This window comes from Empidonax traillii, unplaced genomic scaffold (genome assembly GCF_003031625.1).
Source record: "Empidonax traillii isolate 1590-97213 ecotype Southwest subspecies unplaced genomic scaffold, ASM303162v1 scaffold292:size1342341, whole genome shotgun sequence".
Lineage (NCBI taxonomy): Eukaryota > Metazoa > Chordata > Aves > Passeriformes > Tyrannidae > Empidonax > Empidonax traillii.
The window spans coordinates 563,174-583,505 of NW_020955485.1; the positions used below are offsets into that span (position 1 = coordinate 563,174).

Sequence of the window (20,332 nt, forward strand, 5' to 3'; positions counted from 1 at the left end):
ATCAGGAGGGTACAATGCAGTGCCTATCAGCCACCATTCCCACTAATTCTCAAAATAACAAATGATAACAAGTTTCATTGGATTTAAGGTTCATCTTTGCAACATAATCCTGTACAAAACCAAACCTCACCCATTTCAGGATTCTATGTTCAGAACTGTTCTCTAGTTGTAAACATGAGTTATCAAGGAACACTTACATCAATTCAATGCCCTGCTGATTTCCCACCTGCCTACCGTGTGCTTAAAATCTCTTCAGAAGAAAGCAGCAATGAGTTATTTAGCTTACACATGAAGCCCTGCTCAGGCACATACCACAACTGGAGACATAACATCCCAAGGCAAAAAAAGCAAACAAGCCTTTAACACCAGGATAGGTTTTATTTGCTCCCTGAATTAAATATTGGCAGATACAGAAAATTCAGATACCAACTATTTCCCCAACATTTACAAGACTGAGTTTGCAATGTCAGAAAACAAGGAAATTTATGCACAACCCTGGCAACTGATAGTGTGAGTGCACAAGATCGCCCTGCCTGCACATCAGCTTTTAAAAGGCAGTATCCCTGGTTTCCAGCATCCAATGCTGTCCCCTCACTGACAATTGTGGCACCATGGAACAGCCAAGTAAATATATCCTGAGTGGGCAGCTCCAGTGCATTTCCCCCTGCAAAGGATTTATTCAATGCTCCTCCTGAAGGGGCAGAGGCAAGGTCAGCACATCCAACAAATAACCCATTATGAAGACACGCTGATGCTCGCTGTGCCCATTTTGCTCTGTTCTTTGAGAGCAGGGAAGAACACAGCACAGTGACACTTGAAGGAAGCTGTTCTTAAAGGCCTTACTGCTGCCACATATTGTCTGTGCTGGCAACAAAGTGCCAGAGGCACGCTCACTCCCTGCTGCCTGCCGAGCTGCTCTGCAGCTGCAGAACTTCACAGTGGTTTTGCAGCACTTTCCCAGCTGTCTGAGGGAAGGGAAGTTTTCAAATAAATAAAAGGACATGAAGTAAGCAAGCTTGTATAACTGAAATCATGTGGATACACAGACCACGTGCTGTTGAAGGAAATACCATTCGCTCCTTTTCACACTGGAGCAGAATTTAGGAACTTGCATCCTCTTCAAAGCAGCTGGTGCAGTCAGTGCCCCCCAGAGCAAAACACAAGTGTAGTTGGTGCAGCGGGAGGAGCCAGGCACCTCTGCTCCCTTTTTATATATAAAATAAAGAAACAGACACTTCTCTAAAACATGTCTGCTAAGCTGGGGTGTGCAGAAGACGGATCACATGAAAGATGTGTTGACTCGCACAGCATTTCACTGGCCAGTGCACATCCACTGTTAACCAACCCCGCCAGGGGAGCTGACACACACCATCCTTGGTTCTACAGCAGAGCAAACACATGGTTTTACCAACTCCACTGTGCAACCTCGTGTTAGATCCTAGCATGGCAGATGGCAAGAGATTTTCCCTTTTGGAAAGATCACAAAAGTGCCTTCTAGGCTGCAAAATGCCTTGGGCATCCTCATACAATTGCATCTTCTCCAGGCACAGGAACTCCTGAATCCCAGTCCTGCACTCCAGATCCTAATCCACATGCTCTTACTCACCAACCTTGCCAGTGTCTCTTCAGCAGGAGTTCTCTTAGCTCCAGAAGCAACAATGACTCCAAATACCTTAGCTGTATGGCAATTCTTCCACAACCCCAATGGTTAGATCTAAATGGACATCATATGCATTTGCATCTCCTCGTTCCCTTTGTATTAGTAACAAGGACCTCCCCAAAGATAGTATGATAGTATATGATATGGTATATCATATCCAGGTTCCAGAGGGATTTTAGGTATCACCATCTCCTGCTTTTCCCTTATGGTTTTTACACTGGGTTGCAACATAAGGTGCAAGTGAGGGAGGGAGGGAAGTGGCAAAGTAGGGAACACACAACTGAACTGATGATGGGATTGTCAGTCACTTTGATGTCAGGCCCCACATCTACACACCATGCACTGGCATTGATCTTGCCCTGCCCACTCGGCCCAGAAAGGCAGTGAGAGCCTTTTCTCATGCTGAGCCACCACGTCAGTCTTGGTCGCCATCAGACGACTCTTCCTCTGCCTCCTCCAGCCACTGGATAAACTTCTGGAGCTGCAGAAAGAATGATACATAATTGGGCAACAACTGACACCAAAGAGATGCTCAACAAATACACTGCGTGAGTGATCATCACTATCATGCACAAGAAAGAGGAAGTGTTTCCAGAAGACAGAAACTGAGACAGACTGAGGGAGAGAGAGACAGTTAGGTGAAAAACAACTGGGATGCCACAGACAAATGCAGACTGATAAAATTCCTGAGGGAGATTCCTCCAGTCAGACAATCCCCACAACATTCAGCAAAAAGACAAAAGTTTGAGAGTTTTTCAGAGCTTGAGGGCAAAGAGATGACAGCTGCACCTTAGCTAAGACATATTAGGAAAACTCTGCTGGGAAAAAAACTACTCCCTGAGAAACTGCTATTAAAAAGGCAGCTCATTTTACCTTTTAACTGGGCTTGAACAAGCAGCTGAAAGCACTGCTGACCTATACTAATAGCTGACTTTGCAAAGGTTTTAAACAAAGCTGTTCTTCAGAGATGGCTTTTTTCCCCCTGCTCCTCTTCCATATCCAGGGAGGAGGACTGGAACAGGGCTCAGCCAAACTGCAGCACAAAGTTCTGCCTAATGGAGGAGGGAAGTTTATATGTTCCTTGCAACAGAAGCCAAATGAAACCACTCAGTACAGCAAACACTTAGAAATATATGCGAAGGGACTGGTGAGCCAGGAATGAAAGCTTCAAAGGAATTGCATGGGGCCAGCACACAGGGCATTGGCCTAAAGCCCATTTCAAATGGGTGTTGGCTTAGAGAAGCTGTGCTGCTACTGCAGAAAGTGCTGGCCTCGTGCTAAGGGAGCCCACTAAAAACAATCCTCCTACTACTTCCATTCGTCATCCAAACAGGATGACTGTGGCAGAATGCACAGAAACGTCTGTTCTGGAGAACAAAGTTGTGTTGCTTAATGTTCAGTGCACTGGTGTGTTTCCTGGCCTACCATGTAATGGCAGCTGCTCCACAGAAGGTGACAGTGGCACCAAACTCCACTCGAAGTTTCTTTCAGCAGCTGTTGTCTCTCTGTCCCCCAACCCTGGCCTCTTCAAACACCTTCGGGACTTACCCGCTGGTTTTTCCGGAGCTGCTTTCCTTTGTCAGACGTGTCCCGCAAAGAGAACCAATTGAGAATTACATCTTCTTCCAGAATTTCCAGCTGGTAAAATGTCATCAACACCTGCACCAATTAGAAAAGAGCAACAGGCTTTCTATAAGCTCTTTTGGGGCTAGCTCACATCCAAGTACAAAGTTTGCACGTAATCTGTGTCTCTCAGCCACATCTTCAACAGAAGGCACTCAGTCTGCTTCATTTTCCTTCTACTGTTAAAAATAACTGTGCTTCTCCTACCAAGCCTTATGTTCCTGACAGTTAAATGCTATGACACATAATGAGTCAAAGTGCAAGCCCCATCAGCTTCAGCCCTGTGGATGACAGGTATGAGGGCTACGGGCAACAAAGGGCCACAGAGGATGTCAGTTCAGGTTGTTATTTAAGTTCTCTTTTTAAAGCAACCCAAATCCCTCCCCAAAGCAGATCTAACAAGCAGCTGATGCAGGCCCCCATACACACAACGGGGACACGTGCAGAAAAGCATGAACCTATGCAGCTCTACCCCAGGCTCCCTCCTCCTGCCAGCTCTCTCTTAGCAGTGCCTTATGGCAGGTGTCAAAGCAATTGGTCATTCATCAGCTCAAGCCCCTGCCCCGTGAGCGAGGAGGAGACACAATCGGGCTTTCTCAGGGTGCCTTTGTGCTCAGGCAGAGCAGGCACTTTGCAGTCGGTCTCCTTGCAGCAGAGCACTAACAAAGCTGGCTGCCAACTCCAAACATAAAGTGTCACTTCAATTCCCAGCCTCCAGGGAAACTCAGGCCCCTAGAACAATGGACACATGCCAAACAATTGCTGTAATTCAAAGACATTTTGGCTCACCAAACTGAAGGCTTTTGGTTCCAGTTCTAAGTGGTTTGCCATCAGCTAGAAGCACTGGTAGCAGAAGTTAGGATTACTCTTTCTCGAGGAATCAAGAGATAAGCAGGCTCTAGGAGAGCCCTTCCAAAAAAGACAGGGGTTTCCTGAGACCCTGCTAAAGGAATGACTTGCAATCCAAGTCAAATGCTCTCCATGTGACAGGGAAGAAAAAGTGCAGGGACAAAATATTTGTGAAGGAGGGTGAGAAGGCATATACTGAAAACTCTCAGAAACAGGGAGAGAGGTAATTAGCCATGTCAGCTTCTCTTTATTCCTACTTTTATAACTAGCTCAGCCCAAATAAAATCTCAGTTATTCCCATGTTTGCTTGTTTTGTGCTCTAAAGCAGGATAAGCCATTTAGCAGTTAGATCCCAGGGACCACAGAGAGACAAATGAAGTAAAGCTCTTCCTAAAGCAAGCCTCTGGCCTTGCCTCTTCCTGTGTCACACAACAAGGGCATCGAGGTTGGAAGCTGCAAAATAATAGCTCCCTGCAGGCTGCAGGCTGGTAATTAATACTCACCCTCAGCTGTGCTCCCTCAGAGACACAGGCAGACACAGAACTTTTTTTTTCTTAAAAGACATTGTTATAGATGGATTTCCTACACGTCCTCTCCACTGAGACCCCAAAATTCTCTCCTCCAAAGCAGACAAGCTGATGATGCAAATAGGATGCATTTCACCGTGAATCCAGCAAAAACAGGTCCTCAGATTTGTGAGCAGATACTCACTTTAGCTATCGATGCACAGAGACTGTCATGTTCCAGGAAGAATTCCTCAATGGCACATAAGGCATTCAAGTGATCTGATGCCCGTTTTATGTAGTTCTTAAACAACGGGGTCCAGTTCTTCAACAGCTGCAGGGGGGAAACACAGAAGAGCTCCTGAGCCCAGATGGATGGGTGCGCTCAGCCCCGTTTCTCAGCTGTGCTCACTAAGAAACTGGCCCAGGGAAGCATTTCAAGAAACCATTCAGCTGACCACTTCATGTATTTACCCCACTCTGTCCATGTGCACATAGGACCTGGTTTTACTAAGCAGCTTTGAGGACATCCGTTAACTTTCTTGGTTTTGCCTCTCTGGATGGAATACCAGATCATCACGATAAACGTGTTCAGTGGAGTCTGGTATTTAAAGCAAATCACTGCAGACCAATAAGGAGAGATACATACATGCTACTCAAAGCTTCCCCCCACAGAGCATTTGACATTTCAGTGGAATTTTCCTTCAAAGAAGAAGAACAAATAAGAAAACATAGAAAAAGATAGTGCCAGGATAATTACCAGCTGAGAGGAAGTGAACAGTGAAAAACAGCTACCCTTGAAACAGGAAGGCAGCAGAGCAGCCCCTAAATGCAAGCCACACATTTGCTGTGTGCCTACAAGCTTGCTTGGATCCTGGAGTCTGCTGCAGGGAATGGGTGGGAAGGGTGAAGTGCAAGAAGTTGTTACACTATTAGCTGATCTCAGTTCTCTCCTCTAAGGCTCATTTTTTATGAAGTTTTAAGTTTCATGATTTTGGTGCTGCCTCTTCAAATAATATTTCTGTCCAAGTCCTCCACAGCTCTTTCAATTGTTGCAAGCAGCTGGGAGCTCTGCAAAGCAGCACAGACTGACCTGAATCTGGGACAGGAGGCAATACTTAGATCCCTGCCCATAACAGTTTTAAAAGATATCAGAAGTTGGATAAGGTACAAAAACTCTGCACTGGCCACATCATGACCAGGTCATTCTACAAAAACATTTCAGGACATTAAATCAGAGTTCCACATCTTTTCAAATGGAGTAATTCAACAGTAGATGATCCTGCAACTACATCCCTGGCACATCTGCACAGATCCTGTTTTGCTGTGCCTTCAGCAGTGTCTCCTTACAGAACACATCTGGTCTGTTTTTCAGGGAAGCAGGTAATTCACAGGGGCTTGGGGTGTGATGAAGGAGCCCTGAGTCACCTACATTCAGGATTAATCAGTGTTATTCTGTCCAGGACAACTGTTAACAGGCAGTAGCCCTGACAGAAGGAGAGCTCCAGGACACACAGCGGAGCTGGAACCCAAACTATGGTGATGGTCCAGGCTAGTGTGGACTACCAAAGACAGCCTGTGCTGGGAAACAGTGCTCATCTACTCCATGGTACTACATTCCATCACTTCTTCAGACACATCTGCTATGCAACCAGGATGGAATTCGCATGCCTCAAGCAGAAACAAAGGAGGGGATGAGTACAAACAAACTGATATGTATAGTTCTACATCGACTGGCTCAAGGAACAACACTAATAACACAGAATGATCCTAATCAAACGGTATCACAACAAAAAACTGAGGGTTGTGTGGCATATTTCCAGAAAGTATTTTAGCCTTTAGCAAAATGTTTAATCCTAGATACTCTTCCCCTCCTCTGCAACCATCTCCTGCATTTTTATTAATCTTCAGAATCTTCACCTCAAATGCAGTAAAGCCACTATCCAGTTCCTTCCAGGCTCAGCAACATTTTGCATTACCTTTCTGTTAACAGAAGCTATAGAGTTTCTGAAAGTAAATTACTTATAAAGAAACTAGAGCTATAAACACTCACAACCCCAGGACTCAATCCAGTGTGCCTATTGCTGGGAAAGGTGAAAAAAATATACCATCTCAGGCTGAGAACATTCACTGCACTGTAGCTGGTGCTACTGGGGAAAGGAGAGCACTGCCTCCAGCAAAAACATCTTCTGAGCCTACATGACCAGAGAGGCTGTTTGGGGAGTTCATGACAACTCTGAACTGGAGAATTAGAAGCTCGCAATTATTTTGGATTTGATAAAACACTGAAAAGCATGAAAAGATACTTGACAGAGCGCCCTATGGACAATACCATAACTTTCTAGGCTTTGACTCTACCCAGGTAACACCTCAAAACAATCTGCAGTCTGGAGAATAATATCTCTCTGACAGGTTGATTCATCTACATCAAATCTGGTCAGCGATGCTGTAACGACTTCAACTTCACAGAGGTTTGTGACCCAGTTCTCTTGTCAGAAGGACAGTCTTGACACCAAAACTATTTTACACCTACCCGCAGCACAGAATACCATCATGATGTACATGCAAAACATGAGGGACAAAACTATAATTCCAACCTGTTACACCACCACAGCCTCGGTGCTGATCACCATCGAGGGCTTTGGTGAAAGCAGAGAACCACTTAGTCCCTGATATAAGCGATCCCACGTTTTGTTCACTTGCACAGCGTTACAGAATCCCTGTCTACAGCTCTAGGAAAGGTCTCTGCTTTATACCTTGTGTAAGAGCTGAACAAGACGCCTGGCATACATCAAACTGGATACCTCTCTTTCTCAAGCCTCCAAGTTTCATCTGAAAAACATACCCACGGGCATATCCTTTACCAGATGCTTGTTTCCTAAAACTGCTGCAACACTTAAGAGCTTCATGCTTGGGGGCCAGCACTTCAGAGCACATGCTGTGGTTTCAAGTCAAACCATACATCATAACTATGGCATTTCCACAATTTCCCTTCCTGAGCTGTCTGGGTCTGCTCTACCATTGGTTTTACACAACCCATCTTCCTTCAGCATCTCTTGGTCAGAGTTGAGTGGGAGAGACATAAAACAGTTCTGCAAGGTTCAGTGGACTTTTGATGTCCATCCCTCTCAGAATGCAAGTATCCCCACCTCGTATAAAATAACACTTTGCCATATCTGCACCATCATGAGCAGATCTCAGCCCAGTACCACTATTGCCTGAAGCAGTTTTAGCTGCACATTTCAACCACGTGCTTTCATTATATACTAACCTATACCCAAGGTGTAACAGTTAGTAAATTAACAGAGTGTACTTTTTACTAACTAGGGAACCACAAGTTGCAGAAAAGCCACAATTTCAGATGCTGTACATCACCTGCCTGAAGAACTGCTCTCTTCAGAGCACTGAATAAATACACGAAGCTGCTGCCCTGGAAAACCAGCAATGTCTGGATAAATCATTTGTGTTTCATAAATCAACACAGTACCCTGTCTAGAGAAATTCCACCTGCCCATGACATGGGGCATGGTCTCCCTGAATATTAAATTTAGATTATTATTGCACCTCACTGAAGCTGAGTTGATTTGCTGTCTCTGCTGTTAAACATGAGCACCAGCTTTACTTTGATGAAATATACATGGACAAAGTTACCCAGAGGTAAGCCCTTCATGTACTTCCACTGTCTTTAGCTTCTAAAGAGGTTTTGGGCAATTACACAAGACTTTATGCATTTATATTTTTCATTCCAGACTTAGAACTTCTTCTGACTGGGTGCTGCAGTGAAGCTTTCCTGTCACACTCATGCAAGATTAGGAGCTCAACCTGGGAGACAGAAAGAGATGCCATATCCTAGCTGGGATAAAAAACCCAACATCCTACACAGCTACCAATTCCACACAAGCTATTGTCTAGATGTAGTGCTTTCCACTTAGAATCTAACACCTGCTCCAACATTTTCTTCAGTCATCGCCTTTAATTCTCTTTTTCCAGGACAGGACGTGATATTCAAAAAACAGTCTGGAAAAATGAACAAAAGCAAAAAAGAATTTAAACAGAGTGAACAGCAAAATCTCACTAAGCCATCTGATAAACAGATCAGTTCACAGGGAAGTTTCCTGCAGAAGGCATCTCCACACATCCAAGAGGTGTTAAGTACCATGCTTTCATCTCAAGAAAGGAGAATAAGCTTTTCTCCCTTCTCCATCACTTGAAAGCACACACTTTCTCAGAGGAAGGATTAGGAGGAAGTCTAGTATTCCTCTTAAAATCAATCTCCTACAAAAAATAAAAGGAGTCCTAAAAAAATTAAAGCAGTCTGTCCCAAACACTGACAGTCTGTCAGACTCATTCATTCTGAAAGAGCATCTTGGTAACTTGTAGATTTTGCAAAGTCAAATGCATAAATGGGCTATAAAGAGACAAAAATACTACAATGATTTCAGCTTGGATCAGCAAAACCATTAAGACAAGACTGCTTGCTTTTTAGAACAGATCCTACCCTATTTTGACTCTGTAAGTCAGGAAATTGAAATTATTCTCACCCAATTATACAACCCATCTCTCTAGAGACCAAGAAAAACTATCTTCACACAAAGACAACAATATTGTGCCTTTGCATTTGGCTGGAAAAAAAAAATTGGCACCAATTACAATATGCAGACAAGTAAGACCTTGGAAAGGATCCCATTGGGAGAGGAGTGTTCCTTGCTGCCCCAGGGACAGGGCTTAAGATAGATTGGAACAGGGTTCCTGGAACGCAGGCCTGTAAAGACATCACTAACAGACCTTTTCTTTTCTCTTTTTCACCAGTGATGCCCTCCTGTCCCACACAGGAAACAGAAACAAACCACAGGTACTGAAGTAGAGCTCCCACACCTATAGCCTCAGCCTGTGAAGCTTAAGGTACAATAGTTTCAGTTCACTTTTACTTCTGCAGAAGACAAAGAGGCTCATGAACTCATGGAATTCAAGTGGCTTCAGGATTAACCAGAGACTTTTCAGTCAGGAACTGTCTGGGGCACACAAAGGGATGGTTACACATTAGGAGACAAGCCCAAAGAGGAGTCAAATGGATCAGGACTTACAGGAAGTAACGCTGAGAAATAGCTTTGGGAGTCCAGGTTTGCATCCAGCTGCTGCAACGGGAATTCCAGGATCACTTTACTGAGCACCTGCATCATCTCCTTCAGGCCAATGTTATATGCATATCTACGACGAAAAAAGCAAAAACACCCCAACATTTCACCCTATCAATCTCTGCAGACTGTGGCTTTTCACAGAGATAAGCAGCAGAAAATCTAATTTTCATCTTCCAGACTCGATTTTTTACTTGGTTGATTAGTTTTCCAAATATTCAGGCAATAAAATCACCTTGCATTACATCAGGCCCCTCAAGGGCCACAAGTCCTGAAAATCTGCTCTCACAGTGGAACAAGCAGGGACAGCACCCTTACATTTACAGGAGTGCTGTAGCAATGCTCTTGCACAAAAGAAGGGAAACAGGTTTGGATTTGAGAAATACTAGGTAAGAGGCACTCCGATTGTGTGTTCTAGGCTTGCTGCTGTAAAACAAGTCACAGCACAGCCCCAGCTGCAGGCAGCTGGCTGAGTGCTGCAATGCACAGAGCAGCAGACCCTGCCTGAACTCACAGGCAGTCGTGCCAAGAACTGGCTTGCTCTCTTCAGTCCACAGTTACTTAACAGCAATTCAATCTCTCCTTACAGAACCAGGGCAGGAAAAGCCTAACCACCAAGGATGCTAGAGATGCAGCTGGTGCTCTCCATCAACTCCTGCTGTCATTCCGTCATGATCTCTAAGCTGCATTTCTCATGCTCTATACTGATAAAATTAATGTTCAACAATCAAACAAGAGCATTCCCATGGTTTCTCCTCTTCTTATGGCAGGTCTGCTGTCAAACCCGACCATTCAGCATAAGGGACACCATCCCTAAGGGAACACTCACTTGAGGGAGTTTATTTCCAGGACCAGGTTGTCACAGGAAATGTTTTCTTCTTCGCCCCTCTGTAATGTACCCAGAACCTCATTCTGGAAAACTAATGAAAGAAAGGACAGGCAGTTAGAGGTGAGGGTAAAGCACAGATTCTTCAAACTGCTCATTACTGAAGCAACTATGCCCTTCACAAAGGAAGCACTCTGACAATGATGTCCATTTGTTCTCTGTAAGCTGACACAAACCAACAGCAACTATGCTTATAAATAATGGGATATATTTCAAATATAGGAAATATAGGAATCTACCTACTAGAAATCATTGATCTATCTGCAGAAACCAGTACAAAGCTATATACCTCTACAGGTAACCTTTTAGAGCAGAATTTCTATTATACTTCCACAACCTAGCTTTTCCTATTCAGACAAACCTCATCTTCCCATAACTAAAGATTTGAATTCTAACTTAAAATTTATTGGTTTAATTTCCTTAGGGGAGATATTCCAACATGAAAACTTGATTTTGTTTTTGGGTTTTTTTTTTCCAATTTGGCTTGAACCCATTTCAAATACAGATAAGCTTAACACAACAAAAGAGAAAAACAAAACATCTCTGCCAAAAGATGCAGCTCCTACAAGGACATTTAATTCTCCAGCAAGAACAGCGCTAAGCTGTCCACACAGGAAACTCTGCTGGACCTTCCCATAGTCTCTAAGTTTAGACAATGGCACTGCCATTTAAACAGAAAATTTAGGGAGCTCTTTCATGCAGACCCAGTGATGAGGAATGAGAAAGATGGAGGATCTTTGTCTAGTTTCTCATCCTTGGCTGCCTTGGGTTAACACAGCAGGGATACAGGGAATATTAAAGAATTCTTTAGAAAATGCAGAAAGTGAGGTCAGGAAACAGCATATTATAGATGCCCACATTTTCCAATACACCCAGAGAAAGCAGCACAAATCTCACACATTGCATTATCTGCAGAGTCACCACAGTTCTTTCCAGCCATCTCTCACCTTTGATGTCATCCAGCTGAGGAGATGCTGCTCGACTGTCTGGCTCCTCAGAGCCCATGCTCAGGTCACTGTCTGACTCGCTCTCTTCCTCTGAATGCACAGCTGGGCCTGAGGAAGAAGAGCAGAGGCACCATTCAGCACTCAAAAGCTGCAACTATCACATGCATGGGAAACCAGGTGTCCTAGGGATTTCCCAAACAAGTCAGCAACTATCTGTCCTTGCAGGGAAGCTTCTATTTACAGGTCCAGATGATTAGATTTGCTGCAGAGGGAATGCTGCAGCTGGCACTAGGATAATGGCATTTTCTGGGACTCTGCAGGCAGACAACAAAGGACAGGGTCAGAAGCAAATGCATTTTGCGCAGGCTGCTGACTCACAATGGAGCAATGTCAGCAGACACTGTCACTCGCAGGAAGAAAGCCAGCAACACCCGGAATAGCCAAAGCATATTCCCTCTGAGGGAGGGCCTGGTATCCCATAGTGCAGCACCCACAGCACAAACAGGTCTGGGTGTTAGAGCAAGTCGCTTATCTAAGCGAACAATCTGAGAGAATCTGGTCCATCACTTGCTTTCACCTCTCACCTTGCCTCCACACATAGGTGTTACCTGGAGCCAGTCTGCTTCACAAAGCTCAAGTCTTGCTCTAGACGCAATTATCAGCATCCCACTTGGCCAGTTTCCCCAACACAGGTCTGTCTGTTCATCCCTAGCTGACCACACTAAACTTTTCCTCACCCCACAGGCTTTGTCTCTGCTCTTCTTCATCCTCTTCATTCTTGTCATCTGCTTTCCAGAGATATCCTCTGCCCTCTGAGCCTACGTCCTTTTTATTGTAACCTGAAAAAGAATCAGCAATCAGAGCACAGATGTACTGGATCTGCTTACAGGCAAACCTGAAATAAACTGGTATAACCTGCAGATTCCTGCCCCTAAATATTCTTCATCAAGAGGGAGCTGGGATTCCTACAGATGCATACAGATTTCAGCTTTTATCTTCCACTTGTCTTGACAAGTGAGCGATTTACTCCTCCCTACAGCAGCAGACCATGTTTAGTTCCCTTGACAAACCCAGATTGCAGAAACAGCCTTCACAAGGACAAAGCCCTTGAACACAGTCCAGGTATGAGGACATACATCTTGCGACTGTCTTGAACTGAGCATCTCTTCCAACTTGATCTTATTGTCTCCTACAGGGCTCCTACTCGAAGGAAAATGAAATATACCTGAGCCTCCAAAGATTTTAATACTGGGATACTGAGGTGTATCTCACTGTTCAAGTTTGAGCTGAATATTTTTGTTTGCCCTAATGAAAACACACAGGTTCCAAGCTGATGGAGCACTAAGCTCCAGCCTGGCACTACTGAATGAGGGAAGGAAAGTCCCTTAAAGATCTTGGAAGGCAAAGCCCTTGCACAGCCTTGGTGCATGGAGCCAGAGACTCTCATACCTTTCAGTTTCACTTTGCTCTCCTCCTTGTTCACACCAGAATCATCGCTGAACTGGTCATCATCCTCTTCCTCCTCATCTGGGGGGTGCAGAGAGATCACTGTGCCCTCAGAGAGAGTGATGCCAGGACCTACTACTACCTGCAAGAGTGTACAAAGTATCTTAAAACAACACCATGACTGCCCCCCGTGTACCTCCCCCAGCATGGACAACAGCTGCTCCAGAGAGGCTGTTACTGACAAGTATAACTGAAGACATCAGCACTGCCAGATCCTACACCACATTGCCCCAGCCAAACAAAGGGAAAAAAAATATGGGAGAGTAGCATAGCCACCATCCCTACAAAAAGCCTTGGAGCAGCCCTGTACTCTGGTATGGTCTAGTGCAAGTTTAGTAACCTGCCAAGAAAGACAGAAAGCAGAACAGACATAAATCTGCTCACCTGAGAAGAGAGGACACAGCGCGGCTTTAGCTTCACTTTCTCCTTCACTTCAGCCTCATCACAGACAACAGAATGGTGGATCTCCACATTATCTGCTATGTGTACTCTGTCCCACAGGAAAGCTCCGTCCAAAATGACTTTATCACCTGTTATACAGCACCAAGTACAAATACGTTGACCAAGGCAGTCTGCTCTCCCACACTGCTGAGTCCACTAGACAGCATCTTACTGAATCCCAACGCCCTCGATGCGCGATGGATGTCAGATGACAGGGAAAAATTTGCCTTAGAGGCCTACGGCCCCTTCCTACTCAAAGCTGAAAGACAAGTTTGTTCTCTACAGAGACTTAAGTTGAGAGTAACAACTGACATCTCGGTTTTGGACAAATACAGCCAAATCACAAAAAAACCCAGAAAATCCAGCCAAGGCAAGGAAGGAGTACCAAGCAGCTCACAAAAATAGGAACAGATGTCCCTCATTTGCAGGATGAGTTTGGTGGGTGGTAACTCTAGATCAGTAAAGTTCATGCATTGTCTACAGCTGAAACAACTCATTTGCATGAGGTACCTTTCACCTTCCAGGTTCATTGTGGTAGCCTGAAAACTTTAATCTATTTCCCTCGCTAGAAAAACAAGGGTTTCTCCTTTCTTCCCATTAAAAGTCAATCAGCACCCACCTATCATGCCCTCTCAGTGCCAAATGCACATTAAAAACTAAATCCCATCAACCTATGACCCAGCCTGGCAAGGCTGGCACGTCCCCCATGCTTGTACTCACCTATCCTACAGTTCTGCCCAATAACACTGTTTGTGATGGAGCAGTTGCTGCCAATGACCGTTCCCTGCCCGATGAGCACGTTCTCTTCCAGGACGCTGCCGTGGCCAAGGCTGACATCCACCCCTCGGTAAATGTTGTGTTTGGAATGCGTGTAACTCTGGTTCTTGTCATCAGTGAAGTTCATCTCCGGAGTCAGAGGATAAACCCAGCGCCGGATGATGTCGGAGCACACAGCCTCGTACATCAGCAGGTTGCATATATGAGCACCGTACTCTTCTGTCGTTACGTGCATATGGATCTGGTTCCCCAGGACCTGGGAGACAGGCAGGAGCACGTCAGGAGATTGTCTAAGGCAAGGTAATGAGGTCTCCCTTGTAACAACCCTCTACTTACCTCCTCATTCACCAACAGACCACGCACAAAGTCATCCCGTGTCTGGTAGTCAAAATTGTCTGTGAACAGCTCAGCCACCTGTTAGGAATAAAATACAAGGAAATAATATAGCTAGAGAAAATGCTGCCAGGGAAGCCTGGTAATTAGTGGCTATTGAGCGGTTCTTGGAGAGCCAAGTCATACAATATAGGAAAGTGATGCTCTTGCCTGGAATAAAGCTCTGACTCCTTATGCTAGGAATGTTGACCTTCCCATCTCCTCCTCCTCTGCCAGAATCCATGAACAGATTCTGGTTTTCAGAAGGGGCAAAACATTGCTTTAGCATTTCCATGCAATCCACCCAGCCTCACTTTGTAGTTTCATTCCCAAGGGAAGGGTGCAGACAAACTTTATCCGTTGTGGAAGAGATGCTAGTGAGGCTTGGCTGGAATAACTCTGAATGTTGCCCTAGTATGGTACCAGCCTGCAGGTACTGACACCTTACACAGCACAGCCATCTCCTCTGTTCCACAGATGTTACTATACCCAAAATGAAATCACTTATTTTGTGGAATAGTTTCACTCCGTGCCAAATCAGCCAGTCTCTGGATACATCCACTGTGTAGTTCTGCCTGGGCTCAAGCAGTGGATGCCAGATACAGTCTGAGCACCCCCATATTCCACAGAGCAGCACCACATGACCACCCAGGCCCTCAGCTCAGTCACTGAGAGTTCTGTTTTCCAAACCTAGTACTCAGGCCACATGCCCTCCTGCACACCAGTAGTACAAAGGGAGCAATGCAGACTGAATTTTGTACCCCTGGAAGGGCAGAGCTCACCTGCGGAGAGCAGATGCTGATGTGACAATCCAACAAGTCATGGCGCACCTCGACGTTCTCAATAGAGTTCTGGAACAGACTCTGAAAGAGGAAAATATTCAGATGATCCAAGTGGCTCATGCAGTATCAAACCCCAAAAGCCTTCTATGAGCAAGGGGCAATACTGACTGAATTATTAAAGTGGCTGAAGTTCTGGAGATCAGAGAAATCTACGATCTGCACTCTAGACCCAAGCTTAGCAGGCAGAGCCTGGTCACACAAAGAGCTGAGTGTCAGCAGACACTGCCCTCACCCTTACATACTGCAGCTCTCCAAGAAACAGCTTGTACTTCCAACAATCACTTTTCCTCCAGGAGGCTCTTTATGTCAGTCTCTGGGAGCTACAAATGTACAAAAAACCCCTGATAAATCAAAATACAATTTTCATACCTCACAGCTATGAAGTCCCCCTGTGAATTTTTTACAATTGTCAGCTGGTTTTGTGTTGTTGGGTTCTGGGGGTGGGGGGAGCTTTTGGGGTGGGGTCAGGTTTTTGGGTTTTATTGTTTGGTTAGGGTTTCTACAGTGATTTGTGCTTTTATTTGAAGGCATAAAACAACCTCCTGATTACTGATTTGGGGATGAAAATACTATACAATCACAGCCTCAGTTCCAAGTCGAAAAAAGAAAATAGTCCATCTATCTCACTGGAGAAAGTGCCTCTGCAGACATTTAAAGAGCATTTACTACATTATTAAGTGAACAGGCAGAGATAAAAGGAGGCACCACTCCTCCCACCTGCTGTTATTCCACCCCCTGAGTCAGGCTCAACAACATTTCAAAAGGAAAGGGTTGGAATGGACTGCCCAGAGACGTGGTGGAGTCACCATCTCTGGAGGTGTTCAAGAAACGACTGGATGTGGCATGGTCTAATCGACAAGATGGTGATCAGTCAAAGGCTGGCCTTGATGATCTCACAGGTCTTTTCCCACCTACATGATTCTGTGAAAATGGTCTGTGCATAGTGGTATATGCATCCCAATATGAGTCCCTGTGACAGCACAGATCATCTTCCTCCCTTGTTTTATGTGGTGAAAAGGAAATAAAGGACAAAAACTGAACTGTGAGATATACATCTGCCCCACTGTCTAACTGAAATGAGTCCAAGCATGGGTGTCCCAGCACGATTTCACCAAGCCTTAAATACAGGTTGAAGCTTGTTACTTGAGAAGTAGCAAGAACTGTTCCCCAGCCCATATTTAAGGAGGACCTCCTCCTCGCATGGGCTGCTTCACTACCACAACCCTTTTCCACCTGTCAGGTTCAGACGCACCATAGGGAAGCGGAATCGTTTCAGCCCCTGAGTTCTCTGGTAGTGAAGGACGCGGTTTGTGGCACTGTCCATAGCAATAACAATGTCATCCTCTTTGCACCTGGCATGGTGGCCAGGGGAGGACTCCTTAAATATCATCGTCATCACAGAAACATTCTTCTCCATCTTACGACGCAACCTGAAAAAGGAGGGCAGAACTCTGAGATCACTCCTCAGAGACCTACAGCCCAGAGCCTCAGCACACCAAGCAAGCAGCACCTACTTGTGCTCCTCCAGGGCTTTGGATATATTGAAATTGGACACCACATCCCCAGTGACGAGGATGAAGTCGGAACGCACGAGGGACTTGGCATCCACGTCCCGCAGGACGTCCCCGAGGGAGCGGTACAGGTCCGAGGTCACAAACCGCACCGTGTTGGGAGACGTGTGGCGGCACCACTTGGATTGTCTGCAAGGAGAAAATAAAAAAAAATGAAGGCACAAAGAGGCTGTTCCTACAGAGAACACACTAGGACACAGTGCCCCAGTGCATGGCTCATCTGTAAGAGGAGGCAAGGAGGATCCTGTCACAGCGAGCCCGCTATCCACAGGCTCGGGGACACTCCTGTGCTCACAGCAGGGGAACTGAGGGGCAGTCCCACAACACCCAGCCCCGATACACTGCACAACCATTCTCCTACACAGGAGGAACGGTCTTTTTTGAGATATGCTAGGAGACCACTGTTGAAAGGGAACCTCTTGCAGTTTTTCTCAGAAGGATCAGTGAGGCATTTGAGGCTTGCTGGAGGACAGAAGAATCTTTTCCATGGTAAGGCTAAAAAGAAGAAAAGATTCTTACTGTAAATGCTCTTTTATCTCAGCTGACTTCCAACAGCAGAAAACAAAGGTTTCTTCCACTCCAGTTGCTGTTAGGAATTCCAAGGTATAGTCAATCATGGCCACATTTGCCATAGGTAAGAGAGCCTGGAAAAAAAACAAAACCAAAAAGCAAATAGATGGGCAAACAAACACTTTTACCCCAACATCAGCAACAGCCCCTTAGAACTTCAGGATATAATATCATCAGTCATATCAGAAACATAACACAAGTAAGTGCTCCACCACCTTTTATAAAAATCTATTAGACTTGATCTAAGCAATAAATTTCTGATCTCCTATGGGGGCAGATCCTCGCTTCAGAGAGGAAGGCATAAAAAATTGAGGTTATCACAGAAAACTCTTCAAGACGACTCAAATAAATGACAGAGACTGGAAAAAAAAAATAAATCCCAGAGTGCTGATTTCCTGACTCAGGCTTTTAACTGCTTCAAGAAAAACCCGTCAGACATGAATGATGAAGCCACAGGAATATGAATGTCCACAATTAAACAAGGGGAAATAAAACCCCAACCTGAAGTGAAGCAAGTATTCTCTTGACTTGAGATCCAACTCACACTTCTAAACTGAGTTACTGATTCACAACTGAGTGATCTCATACTATTCTTTAATTCATTTCTAGTGCTACTTTGTTTCAGGCCTGAGCTCGCGTGTATAATTATGAGCCCCACAAACATTTAATCAGCAAACGAGGAGAGATAATTGTCCAGACCTGTAAACTCCTGAAGGTTTTTATGCTCTTTTAACACATAGCCCTCTGCGCTGGACAATAAAGTGCTTTTCCCATCCTTTTTTTTTTGCCATTTTCTTTCACACACTGCTGACAAGGACCAAGATCTTGTTTCTTTACCAGAAACGAGCCTGTCCAAACCTGCAGCCGCTCCTGCACGGCGCACAGAGGAGCCAGCAGCGCGGTACCATATGGAAAAGCGAGCAGCGGGGAATATAAACTCTCAAGGATTCTTAACAAAACTCTTAAAGACTCTTACACGTAAAGCCTTATAGACAACTGTCAGGGGTTTCCGCAGCGCGGGGCGAGGCGGGAGAAACCTCGGCAGGGCTGCCCGAGCCCGGGGCGTTCTCGCCGCCTCCTCCCGACCCAGCGAGGGGCGAGCCCTCCCCTCTCGCCGGACCCCTGCTCGCCCCGTCCGCCCGCGCACGGCGCGCAGCGGGACAGCCGGCACCGGTGACAGCGCCTCGAGGGCATTCCTCACCCGCGGCCGGTCCTTGGAGATCGGGAAGAAGCGGCGGTTGAAGCTGTCGGCGACCAGCACGGCCTGGAGCGGCGGCGGGGGCTCGTCCTGCGGGCCGGGCCCTCGGGCGGTCCCCGCTCCCTGCCCGCGCCGCGCGGGGCCGCGGGCCGCCATCTCCGCACGCGGCTCACTGCGCTTCCGCTTCCGCCCGCGCCGACGGGCGCCCGGCGGGGACACAACAGCGCGGGGCGGCGCGTCCCGGCGGGAGCGGGGCGGGAGCTCCTCGTCTCTCCCCCACCCCTCATCCTCTGGCCACACCCGGCAGCACCTCCGCGGCCAAGGGAGGGGCGTGTTATCTCCGTGCTCCGGTGAGGGAGCGGCGGGAGAGCAGCAAAGCTGAGAACTCCGCCAGGGGAAGGCCTGAACGTCCCCACAGACATCCCCCGGTGGCCTCGGGGGATGTCCTTTGATGCGACCCCGGTGATGCCCGGTTTTGGAGGCTGTGATGTTTTCTCGCTACGCTTCCTATCAGTGTGGTATTTGTGCTGCATTTCCAGGTGTCCAGACGCTGCTGCTGCGAAGGACAGCCTTGGTGTGGAACAGCCCGGCAGCAGTCTCACATCAGCATTCGCACCCTTCCACCAAGGAGGTGTCTCCGAAACCCGCAGCCCCTGAGGGGCCCCTCGGAGCCCACTCAGAGACCCTTCTAGAGCAAAGGGGAGGATAGAAGATGTGGTTTCTGGAGTGGGGATGGCATTTGTCTTGCCCTCAGCTCGGTGAAGCACCCTGGCTCAGGATGTTGCAGTGAGGGTTTCCGGCTGTGTCCCCTGCTCCGTTCCATGGATCCTGATGCCCTCCAGCCACTCCTGCCCCAGCCCAGTCTCTGCCTTCACCCGGGTCTGTTTGTCCCTCCTAATGTGCTTCAATACTATCCTGGCCCTCAGAAGATCAGCCGCGTCCAGACCTTGGCACGGAGAACGTGCTGAGGGCTCATTCCCTCCTCTGCTGCCTCTCCCTGCTGCCAGGCAGTGCTGCAGTTCTCACCTGGCACAGCTCACACTGCGCTGCCCTCTGCTCATCTGTCACCCAGGGAAAGCTGTGTGATAACGCCTGCGTTCTAAACCAGGGAAACAGGCTGAGAGACCTCCCCAGGGAGTTCCTGATGGGATGGCAGCAGGGGGGGCCTTACTGGCACTGGGTGCTGCAGGTGAAATGGTGCTCTCTGCCCTGCCCTGTTGTCATGCTTCTGCCCCTCTCCACGTGGGACAGGCAGTCACAGCCCTGCTCTGCCACCTCACTTGGATTCTTACTGCCACTTTCTCCCCAGAATCTGACCCACTGTGACACCCTGCTCTGGTCCTTGCTGCTGTCATCTGCTACTGAGTGACCACCCAGAGACTCAAGCAGCTGACACATAATTCAATTGCAGTCCAAGAGAGAAAAACAGGACATTTGCACCTCCGTAACAGG

General features: G+C 46.7%; 1 protein-coding gene across 1 annotated transcript; it reads right to left on the reverse strand.

Annotated features, from left to right (window-relative positions):
- Positions 1-358: 358 nt before the first annotated feature.
- On the reverse strand, positions 359-19,036 carry EIF2B5 (eukaryotic translation initiation factor 2B subunit epsilon). The gene is made up of 16 exons (XM_027890632.1): positions 18,884-19,036; positions 17,632-17,756; positions 17,056-17,241; positions 16,794-16,971; positions 15,482-15,562; positions 14,664-14,741; positions 14,271-14,583; positions 13,494-13,639; positions 13,053-13,191; positions 12,341-12,442; positions 11,604-11,711; positions 10,600-10,690; positions 9,720-9,843; positions 4,844-4,969; positions 3,209-3,319; positions 359-2,141 (listed from the first exon to the last, which is right to left on the reverse strand). Exons 1-16 carry the CDS (start codon positions 19,034-19,036, stop codon positions 2,076-2,078), a joined length of 2,127 nt encoding a protein of 708 aa, XP_027746433.1. The 3' UTR covers positions 359-2,075.
- Between the last annotated feature and the right edge of the window lie 1,296 nt (positions 19,037-20,332).

Coding starts and splice junctions, on each gene's coding strand:
- EIF2B5 (XM_027890632.1), bottom strand. CDS start 19,036: ATGGCGGCCCGCGGCCCCGCGCGGCGCGGGCAGGGAGCGGGGACCGCC. Junction 17,242..17,631: donor GAGATAAAAGAGCATTTACA/GTAAGAATCTTT, acceptor TTCTCCTTGCAG/ACAATCCAAGTGGTGCCGCC. Junction 14,584..14,663: donor GTCTGTTGGTGAATGAGGAG/GTAAGTAGAGGG, acceptor CCTGTCTCCCAG/GTCCTGGGGAACCAGATCCA.